We start from the raw sequence: 11,425 nt of genomic DNA, 5'->3' as shown, positions 1-11,425 counted from the left end.
CGTCAGTAGAAATGAATTCTCCATCTTATTAGATTTGATAAAAGGTTAGGAAATCATCCATAAGAAGAATTTTATAGGAAACATTAGCCGTCCTTAAAAATACTTGTCCTAAACTCTAATCACACAATCAGAAAGTTTACTTTCCGTGAAAATAAAATGATTGGATTTCCTCACTCAAAAAGAAATTAATTCTTTTGTTGAAAATTAAAAGAAAATTACCTTAGACAATGATAACAACAGATATTTCCACCACTATCTATTAGCCATCAATAGGAAGGTCCACTTGCACTAAAGCAGCCCACCTCCAAAACCACTTTCACCAACACATACACTGCATTGCTACTACGACTACGGTGTACCACCAAATAACATAATGCAATCAGCCAAAAAGCATAAGGGATCCATATTAAATAATACAACAGATAATTTTCAGATTATTTTGGCAATCACAATCATCTTGATTGACAATGGGCCAATATTCAAAATGAATGCAAAAAAAAGAACAGTAAATTACCAACTTCTATATGCCGCTTGAAATGGTAAGTTAAAGTTGTAGGTTTTTCAATGAAGTGTAAAGCGTAAATAGCAATGCCAAAACAAAAACTGGTAACGACAGAGGATGAAGGGAGAAAAAGGCATAGAACTAATATTCCAGATCAATATCTCATTTGAAAAGGGCAGCCGAAAATCATAACCTCCTGATATTGTAAGGAAGTGTCAGCACAATGAGTAAGAATGGGAGAACATGCCCATCACTTTCTCAATGAGGCTTTCCCGATAAACATTGACAGTTTTAACTGTAGCAAACTATAAATGCTTATTTACCTATCAAAACACATTACCGCTCTGACAAAAACAAAAGTACTCTCTTGTCTTCATTTCCCAGGATGGGGTATATACCCTCATAAGACAGGTCAAGTTTAGAGGTCCTCTGGGCCATTGATTTCCTGAATGAGAAAATGGTATGCTGTAAAACCACAGACTAAAGTATGATGTACAATACCAAAGGAAGAATCAAAGAACTAATTTACCTTGTTCTGAATTACAGCACCATCAGGAATTTCCAATTTTACTCCAGACTTTGCTGCGATGGTCACTTTACCCTTCAGATAGAAAGCCATTGTGAGAATAAGCGTTCTTTGGTAAGGGACGTGGGAAACCAGAAAAATATATATAAAAAAACTGGTAGAATAGAGTGAAAGACGTAAGTATAAAGAATTCAACAAGTAGATAACACGGTTAGTCTACAGCATGTTGCCATGCATGAACTTATGGTCAGTAAGGTATGTGTACTAAGACTTAGTAGCTTGGATCATTCATGTCTCTAATTGTTTGTGGCACAAACTCAGTTTTACCATATCATTCATGAATTTGTTTCAGAAAAACTAGTTCGAATACCAATCATAATCTATTCCGGTAGCAATTCCTAGACACAAAAAAAGAAAAAAAAACCTTTTAGGCAAGGTTATAACACAAAATGGCTAAAGAGTGTATTTTCTTCTCTATATGCTTTTTCTCTCAAAGTAATTTTCTTTTAAAATACCAATGCAGAACAAGAATAAAGTGAATATATTTCAATAATCAGAGATATTTTATGTGTTTGTCATGTTTATATATTAAGGAAACCCAAAAGTAAACATATTTCAATAATAGGATTTATTTATGTAGTTGTAATGTCTATTCATTATTAAGGTATTTGGCTCATTAAGAAATTATTAACTATAGATTTATTATTAATATGAGTGTACTATTCCTATTTTGTTAAGAAGTCATTCTCTATTATAGATTATTCAATTAATTAGCTTATTTTCCTTTCTACCAGACTTTTAAAATTGATTTAAAGTTCCCTATTTTGATCGTATTTTGGTACCTAAAGGTACTCTACCTAAGTTATTTATCATTATTTATATAATCATTACGTAAAAATTTTTGCTTGATTTTTTAGATTTGAGACCAATTTTGATTCTTAACGTATTTTCTCTAGTGTTATTTTCAAACTCTCTTTGAATGGATTTGTTTGGTTTGGATGACACCTGATATTCAAACTAAACCACTAAATTTGATTTTTACAAAATTGAAACCAAACCGAACTGTTTTAACTAATAAAGCCAAATCCAACCAAACCAAAATAATTCAGTTTAGTTTAGTTTGGTTCGGTTTATACTTATTTTTTTAATGAATTTTGAGAATTCTGCCACTTGCACTATACGGTATTAACTTACATATTTATAATAATGTATCTTAAAACAATTTTTCTCACAAAATAAACAAGTTATATATACAACTTAGCGGAAAAAAAAGTAAATATACATCTATCTCAGGTACCTAAGGCAAATAGAGTAGACACTTCAGTTATTTAATAATTATTTATATAGACTACTTTTTAATTATATAATTTGGATTTTGTTTAAAATTTTTTGAAACTAAAGTAAAACCAAATTCAAAATTTGATTGGTTTCCAATCAAAACTAAAATTTTGGAGAGTAAAAACAAACCAAACAAAATCATTTGTGGTTGGGTTTAGTTTTCCAGTTGACACGAAACAATTCAAACTTCTACATGCTTGTGCATGTGTGAAGACACGAGAAAGGCAAATGAGAGACATCATTATGCATGAGGTAGGATCCAGCTTCTGTGTAAACTTCCTATGCATGTATGAGGTGTTTTGGCACATACAGGTTTTCAATAAATAGTATCAGTTAAATATCTTTGCATCTATCATGGAATGCCCTTTTCCTCGCACCCATTATCAAGCCTATGGTCTTATTAGCATTTCTTTTCTTATTCTGAGGCAGTTCCTCCAACTTCAGCATTTGTCTTTTCAAAGTGAACCTGAGCCTTGTGTGACTCTCAAAAAGTTCAACAACTTACTAGCCAATTCCAAGGGAAATCCTAAGAGAAATTCTTTCTCATCGAAAACAGAGATTATTTCTTCAGACTGTAAAAGTTAGCAGGGCTCACCTAACCGATAATAACTACATCGTTTTATTAATCAAAATACTAAAATTGACCAAAGAAAATATTGTGACTGCAGCTAAAAGGCATAGAAGAAGTCTTGCACTTTGGATACCAGTTATGGTTGAATGTTGATGATCAAGGCAGTGAAGCACCACCAAAATTTCCAGTTTGCAACAGGTTCTTTTTTGCACTCAAACATAAAGAAGATAAACACTGACTCATTTTGTTTTCCCACCTCATTGGCAACAAATTAGCACAAATCTCATTTCACCTACTAATCTGTTCTTTTCGTCCCAGTAAATTATGAATTGAAATGCATGACCTAACACATCGCGATGCATTTGATGGAGTAAAATAGCTTGTAAAAATTGCAAAAAGACACCCAGTACCTATAGACTTTTTTAGGATATTCATACCAAGATTGAATTCTAAAGAACAACCATTATTGCAGGAAGAATTTTATCCCCTAAGTTATGTTTTCTCTGCATGAAACATGATGTTAGAAAAACCTTAGATTAGAGATTAAAGCAATAAGAATATATCAATTACCTTGAGAATAATATTGGCACCAAACCACACATCACCAGTCACCTTAAGGCTGTCAAGCTCAATGATACTAGGGATTGACTTAAATCGACTCAAGAAATTGCCAACCTGGTGTGCAAATTAGATATCATTACAATGATCATTATAAATAAACACATCTAACAACACCCAATCAACATGTGATTTTTTGACCTTCTTAAATTCAGGCCCCAACTCAATAGATGGATTTGCAGGATTTGTTCTTGCTTCGTTTCGGATAACAAAACCATCAGCTAAGGTGTAAAGATCGGACTGTAAAATATGTTCAGAAATTCAATATTAGCGTAAATTGGAGACATTATCCACAATCTGTATTAATATCAGGAAAAGTTGTCCACCTGAACAAGAAGCAAATCTGAAGTTGCCTTCACTGGGAGGAACCGAGATCGAGGCACATTGATACCAATAGCATGATCAAAGAACTGGTTGACAGATGGAAACATAAATATAAATTTTTTTCAACATTTCTAGAAATCAGCAAATAATTCATGTTTGAATAATCAATACCCTAATTGCTGCTCCAGCTGCAGTTTCTAGTTGAAGAACTTTGATGCCATCCACTTCCTGAATAGGGAATCAGTTTTGCCATGAGAAAACCAGATTTGGAACCCCAAAACCACCAGAGTAAGAATGGGAATATGTACCTTTGGGTTTGGAATAATCTCCATTTTGAGTGCATCAGCTTGCACAAGTCTTTTAATTGCCTTCAAGTTAACCCACCTGTAGATTGAAGTTGTTAGTGCTGCATCAAATTGTGTTTACACCATTCAAGGCAGAACAACTTACAGATTGTTTGTGTTGAATATCTTGAACTTCTCAATTGACTTGAATTCGTTGACCTAGGAGGAAACAGAAAGTATTGATTAAACCCGAAATTGGCATTAGGTAGTGTCATAAACATCGCCGATATATGATTCTAAAGTATCAAAGCTCTTTTGCTCTTCCTTCTCTCTATGTGTGTGTGTGTGTGCGCACGCGTGCGCGCGCGTTTGTGCATGTGTTTTTGCTGCTCTGTTGAGAAAGGGAAGCACCTAACATCTTACAGAGTTAGGGGCAGAAATCTCAGAAGTAGCATAAAGGAATGCCTGGGACAAGGCAGAGTGAAATGCAACTGCAACTCTATCAACTAAAATCTTAAAGGAGGTTGGTCCCACTTATCTAGAAGTCCAAAACTTCCCATGAAACAGAAATTAAAGAAATGCACCACCCAAACACCCACTTTCATGTGTGAGTGTCATGTCAATGTAAGAGCTCAGCACCTTGCTGATTCCCGTCTTTTAAGGTCCTGGGCTCTTACATTATGACAATCATAATTTTGACAAGGAAAAGAAAGATCACATGAGCTTTAAATTACTGACTAAAAGAGAAAATCTGGAAGAATGCATCACTTACATGTTCATCAGGGACCTGAGCAATTTCCAGGAGCTGAATTAAATTATAAAAATGTCAGTCAAATTGTAGAATAGATGTAATACAATTTCTATTCATCCAATAATATGGGAAAAAAATAAGATACATAGAGACATTTGATTATTTAAAAAAAAACTGTGAAATGATTTCTTACATAAGGAAGTTCCTACATAAAAGGAGAAAAGCAATGCGACAATTGTTTAAAAAAAAAAAAAAAGCAACAGGACTATTAAACAAGAGCTGCTTCACATGAACCATGTTAAATCACCTATGTTACCAATTTCAAGTTCTTCAGCTGAAGATGTAATTGGCCTGTAATTAAAAAGCAAGCCCTATTGAACCAGCAGAACATAGAGTATGGATATACCAGAAGCCATACCCACTTGTTCATAGTTATACACTACTGAATACAGTCATCTAGCTTATGCTCAAGCCTTCCAAAAAGTGAATGATATTTTTTTTAAAAAAGAGGAAAGATCTCCTGAGATGCACAAAGAGGGTAGCATCCACATACAAAAACAAACAGCAAGCAGAAAACAGAAATTGCAGAAGGGCTGCAGATAAAACATCAATTATTTTTTCTAAGAGATAAAAAAACACAAGGTTTCCATCCAAAACAATCAAATACGCTTTCCAAAATCTTTTAGAGAGATGGATATGATCTTTAAACAAAATATATATGGTCTGGAACAAAATGGGTTTCTAATCTAAGACTAGCAGAAACGTTAAGGTATACAATGGTGTGTAATAGAAAGTGAAGTTCTTTCCCATTCAAGAGAATGTGATGCAAGATAAAATCTCGGGTGAGGAGGATGTAATCTGAGGTCCTTACATACCACATAACATTGTCAACCAAGCTAAGCTCCAGTTGGCTCCTGAAATGTGAGTTTCAGATTTCATTACCACTGAATCTATTTTTTCCTTCAAAAAAAATTATAGGATGGGATATGTACTCCATGTGTATTCCAATTGGTTTTATCTTGGGAAGAAATTTTGATTAGAACTTGGTTGTTAATTTGTTTAACAGTGTTTGCATAGGGGACAAAACCACCTATGAACTTCCACTGATAGTATCAAAGTGCAAAAGCAGAGTTGACCAACTGTAAAATAGTAACAAAAATGATTTGGTACTCAACAAAGAAAGCATCGAGATATTTTCCCATTTACTAGTTAAAATTCCATATTTAACCCTAAAAGTCAGATAGGAAAAAGATCCATTTGTAACATGATTTGAGACAAGATTTCTTCATATGCTAAAATTTACCAGGAAAATTTTTAAAATAAGAATTATACTAAGTTAGTGTAGTTTGGAAAACAAGATTGGTGTCGATTTTATTTTAAATAAGAACCAAACTTGTTATTGGATTTTATTTGCATCTCAATATCAAGTCCTCGTCATACACAAAAAAATGTGAAGCAAAGGAAGATTTTAACTGGAAATAGGATTCCCTTTCAATTTCCATCATTGGAAAACCTAAGGCTCTAGTCAGAGAGACCATCCAAATTACTATAGCAATTCATTATGGCAGGCATCCAGCCAGGGCACTTAATAAAAGCGGTCACGACCTGGCTGCCCCATGGGGGGAGACTCTGGTTCAAGATGGTGATGGTGGCATGTACAATATGAAAAGAAACCCAGTTTTCATAATTCCAACATCTAAAATTTGAACTATCCGACACTCAAACAGTCAAATATAACATATTGATCCATATACTCATATCGTAATAAGAGGATAAATATATCCTGGTGTTATCAAAAAACTAAACAATCAATTGGACGAGGATTCTGTTATCTGCAAAATATAAAAAATTTATTGGAGTTTGATTATCATCTATGAGCTCCAGTTACAAGTTAGCAGATTACATGGTCATTTTGCAACTTGCATACCCACAATTTTCAAGTTTCCATTAACCTACATACTAATTGTATCCTGTATGGCAGTTAACTAAAAATTGACCTTCACAACCTGACAACTTAATGAAAACAGAAGTTTTTGACTAAGAAATGAGAAAACAACAATAAATTAGAACATACCTGAACTTTTCCTTCGTAGGAGATGAGAGTGCCTCCCTTCACATCGGCCAAGGTTTTGGGTGTCACCTGTATAACATTGAAGATCTTATAGCAAACAAATGATTTCTTTTGGATGGAAACAAGCATATGATTTTAGTAATCCGTTATACCTCCATGCAATACTCATTTTTGTTCTGGATCAAGTGATGCAAGATTTCTAAAGCATGTTGTCAAGGACAAAAAACAGCTCGCAGGGAAGTTGCTTCTCGTGCATTTGCATACATAAAACAGAAACATGTAACACAAAAAGATTCAAGATTGAAAGTAGAGTCCATTGTGAACCAAAAAAGGATACTCAAGTCAACAATAGCTCCCAAGTTATCTGAGTTGGCAGCAAATACATACTCCTTACCCTGCCATGACAAATAAGTGCAAAATAAGTTTAGGAGTGTGAATAAATCCATGACGACATCTGAAGAATATATCTGCATAAGATATTAACAGATTATATGACAGTTATAACCTGTGATAAGAATGCGTCAAGCTTGCCACTGTTCATTAAGGATGGGAACACATCACCATGGCCAGGAGGGTACCTTCAAATGTTTATAGTTGTTGTTAATGGAAACTGATAATGATCAAATGCAGTATTCAACAACTCTGGCACTAATAACAATATATTCTAATAAATGAAACCTCAAAAACTAGAAAGACAAAGTTAACCTTCAACTTTTAACTTTATACAGCTGTTTCAGGATAATTGAAACTCTCCAAAATATTACAAAGCACCATGTGAATTGAAAACATCTTTATGTCAAAAGTTTAATAGACCGTATTCATTAACTGTCTCTAGTTACTAATTTTAATTATGTGAAGGCCGAATCCTTTACGAGTGAGCAATTTTCTAACTTAAGGTACAAAATATCAGAGCACTTGCAGACTGTGAACCATCTTTAATGCAATGACTCAGCCCCATAACAGAAAAAAGGTAAATTCAGGACTCCCACTAAATGCCAAACTATAAAGTGAAGAAAACTATACCATCCATCCTTGCCCGCATTTCCTTTGCATGGCAGTGGGCTAAAATCATCAACAACAAGGCGGGGATATTGACTCTGTGTGAATGAAAAGAAAAGGAAATGAAATAAGTTCCTACTTTCAGTTCTTGATAAATTAATGAGTTGATATCCAGCAGCTTATTTGACATTGTATTACAAACCTGATTAAAAGTATGAATCTCAATGTTTGAATTTGAGTACTTCTCCACGATCTACATAATTAACAAGATTACACATGATATCTAATAAAAAATGCAGAGAGAAAGATCAGAAATAAAGGTAAAAGTGAGCTACCTTCAAGGTATCTTCATGAGTGTTGAATGAGTTCATGAGGACTAATGGAACATTGCAACCATACTTTGAATTTAGATGCTACAAATATAAGAAACAGTGAATTGATTCAGTAACAATCATAAGAGGTGAAAGCAGGGGTAACAGCAGAACTAATGAACAATTACCTCAATCTGGATAACAATTAGGTCAAGAAATGTCAATCCATTACGAACTTCAATGACAGATCTGTATTGCATATGAAAAAAAAAAGAAATACATAAGAGATTACAATCAATCAACTGACACATATAATGTTAGTACATAGATTTTATCATTATTATATTTGTTATCAATGCACAAAGCAAATATTTGAGAGTTAGCTCAATTACTATATGAATGCCATGTAATAAACAAGAAATGAGGACAAAACAGATCCAACATTAAAGCTATCAAATATTAAGCCAAGTATGATAAAACCACGGAACACAAAGGAAGAAGACTACATTTTATATATTGTAAAAATTTTCTACATCATAACAGGGAATTTAAAAACTTTTGGTCTACACTTTAGGATACAAAAGTAGCCAGGGCATGGAATCCACAAGAAGTAAGAATGTCAAAGCCATTTATTCGTGTTTGCTTGTAAATTCTAGGTTGATATAAATCCAGTGTTTAAAGGAGATTTCAGCAGCAAATGCAAATGCCATGCAAGAAGCAAACCAAAAATGTTATATGTATTAGATCAACCAACATACTTGGGCCCAGTGCATCCCATTGTTGTTCCTAGACCTCCATTTAGCTTTAGCACAACAAGTTTGTCCAGTAGTTTTTTGGTTTCACCAATGTCTGCATCCAATCCGAAGATTATATTATTGAAACTAAAAAGTGATGTCGAAACAAGAAATATTGTAGAATTGTAAGTTGTAATAAAGATACTAGCAAAGCAAGCCAATTCCCCAAAGAATTCCATTGCGTAGATCATTTACCATGAGGAGTTGGTGCCAAGCTATCGTAAGGAACCACTACATCATCAGTTGGTGTCTGGATCTTACTCCATTCGATGTGTTGGGCTTCGCCACTTCAATGCATAATTTCACATAACAGGCAATACTAATTAGCCGCTTCAGTAAACCAGAAAAACTCCGTTCCATTTGATGGAAATGTAAACAAAAAAAAAAAAGCGAACCTAGAATTTCTTTTAACATCACTTATTACAAAGAAGAGACACTGAGCATAACAGTATTACAATTATTTATGTGATCTTTATTAAATATAACCGAAAGCACAAGGAAACAAAAGAGAGCGATAAGAAAAAATAATTTACGCGAATCACAAAAAGAGGAATCTGAATATAGAAAGAAAAAGAAAGCCTAAAAAATGGAAACGGAAAAAATCATTTGCAACCAAATCGAGCTACCTGAGGTAGCGCGTCACAAGGCTGATGAATCCGTTCTTCTCATTCTCACTGCAAACACAAACAGTAGAGCAAAAAAAACAAATCAAGCACAAGAATCAAAACCAGATCCAGGATCTCACAATCTCAACGTGCAACTGATCTAGCTCATCCGAATTATCAACAAAAGCTTCCATCAAATATCAGAAAGAAACGGAAGCAATCAACAGTAATAGAACAAAATTAAACCGAATTAAAAAAAAAAAAAAAAAAGAGGAATGAAACCGACACCTGATTTGATTGAGGCCAGCAACAGCAGACTTGAGCTGAGAGAGCTTCTCTGTAGTAGTAGCCATTGTAAACGGACGAAATCTTCGATCTATCTAGGTAGACTGAAAACCAGAGAGACAGAGAGAGAGGAAGATGACGAACAAGGAAATGAAGAGTGAGATAGAAGTGGCCGGTATTTATATATGTATGATAATGTGTATGTGCTCCGTGTTGTTTCAAAAAGAAAAAAAGATTGGAGAACATGCAAACAATAAGGGTAGTAGAAAAAAAAAAAGAAGAATTATTTTTAAAAAAAGAAAAAGAAAATACCTAACCGGATGTCTTCTTTTTCCTTTTTTTTCTTTTTTTTCTTTTTTTGGCTTTTTGGTTTTTTGAAATCTGGGATTCCAGGGTGAGAGTCTGGTTATCGAAGTATTGATTTCATAAGACCCACAAGGCGAAGCCACGGTTGGTTCGGAATCAGGTTCGGTGGCAGGTGAAGAGAGGATATGCGGCGAATATGACGCCCAGCCCATGATTTGAGTTTGGCGCAAGAGAAGCAAAGTGGCGCCTATTTAACGCTAAGGTGACACGTACAACTCTCATGAGTGTCTGTGGGGATTCTCTCTGGGTCGGGCCTTTGGGTGCGTGTCATGTCATTAGAAAGATTAGGCAACGTGTTCGTTTTATGATGTGAATAAAGTGAGAACCAGACCAGATCAATCAAGATTAAATTAATTAATTAGACCAGACCAATCAAGATTAAATTAATTAATTAATTAATTAAAAATAAAATAAAATTTAAAATTATTTTATATTTTATAATTTTCGTATAAACTAATTCATAATACTACATTAAAATAAACAAACAAATTTTTTCAATACCGTAATAAGTGAATTTAGAGTTACACTAAAAAAATATTTTCTCTGTAATGAATCAAACAATCGGTTCAAGTTCAACATTTCGGTCTGGACTTGAAAATGTATACTCTTATTGTAAGTTAGGCATTTGTATTAATTTTTGAAAATTTTTAATAATTCAACATGTTGCAATAACACAAAAGATATATTAAATTAGTCTTATTATTAAATTAAATTATTATTAAAAAGTTGTAATTATGGAGATAAATTATTCAGTTAAAGTTAAAAAGAAAACTAATTTAATTTTTACGTACAAATTGATTTGATCTGAAAAAATTAAAATTTGACGTGTAATTGGTAGAAATTAGTTATTTATTTACATTAATAACTAAATTATTTGTTTCTAAATATACTACATTATATATATATTAATTAAATATAAGTATATATCTTTAAAGAATTATAAATATAAATAACAATAAAGCGCTCATATATATTATTTATTAATGAAAAACTTCTAAAATCATATTTTTTTTACGACTATATCAACGATAATCACAACGAAATTATGATAACGACAATAAAATAACAACATATCTAGTT

At 33.2% G+C, this 11,425-nt stretch overlaps 1 protein-coding gene across 1 annotated transcript; it reads right to left on the bottom strand.

Annotated features, from left to right (window-relative positions):
• Positions 1 to 620: 620 nt before the first annotated feature.
• Positions 621 to 10,433, bottom strand: LOC110807265 (UTP--glucose-1-phosphate uridylyltransferase). The gene is made up of 22 exons (XM_022032344.2): positions 10,292 to 10,433; positions 9,983 to 10,083; positions 9,716 to 9,763; positions 9,285 to 9,376; positions 9,054 to 9,144; positions 8,484 to 8,544; positions 8,320 to 8,397; positions 8,187 to 8,237; positions 8,009 to 8,082; positions 7,491 to 7,563; positions 7,323 to 7,380; positions 7,138 to 7,184; positions 6,989 to 7,054; positions 4,936 to 4,968; positions 4,330 to 4,382; positions 4,188 to 4,263; positions 4,051 to 4,107; positions 3,882 to 3,965; positions 3,697 to 3,795; positions 3,508 to 3,612; positions 1,032 to 1,103; positions 621 to 947 (listed from the first exon to the last, which is right to left on the bottom strand). The coding sequence occupies exons 2-22, from the start codon at positions 10,045 to 10,047 to the stop codon at positions 921 to 923; spliced, it is 1,410 nt and encodes a 469-aa protein (XP_021888036.1). The 5' UTR covers positions 10,048 to 10,083; positions 10,292 to 10,433; the 3' UTR covers positions 621 to 920.
• Positions 10,434 to 11,425: the final 992 nt, after the last annotated feature.

Source organism: Carica papaya, chromosome 1 (genome assembly GCF_054855325.1).
Source record: "Carica papaya isolate Zhongbai chromosome 1, ASM5485532v1, whole genome shotgun sequence".
Taxonomy (NCBI): Eukaryota; Viridiplantae; Streptophyta; class Magnoliopsida; order Brassicales; family Caricaceae; genus Carica; species Carica papaya.
The sequence above is the reverse complement of the archived record's forward strand: the minus strand, read 5'-3'. Positions and strand labels throughout refer to the sequence as shown.

What these genes read in the sequence shown, in the direction of transcription:
- LOC110807265 (XM_022032344.2), bottom strand. Translation starts at nt 10,047, where the DNA reads ATGGCTACTACTACAGAGAAGCTCTCTCAGCTCAAGTCTGCTGTTGCT. An exon ending in CTTGTGACGCGCTACCTCAG is followed by an intron (nt 9,377 to 9,715) that starts GTAGCTCGATTT and finishes TATGCATTGAAG; the next exon opens with TGGCGAAGCCCAACACATCG. An exon ending in ATATTCAACACAAACAATCT is followed by an intron (nt 4,264 to 4,329) that starts GTAAGTTGTTCT and finishes TTCAATCTACAG; the next exon opens with GTGGGTTAACTTGAAGGCAA.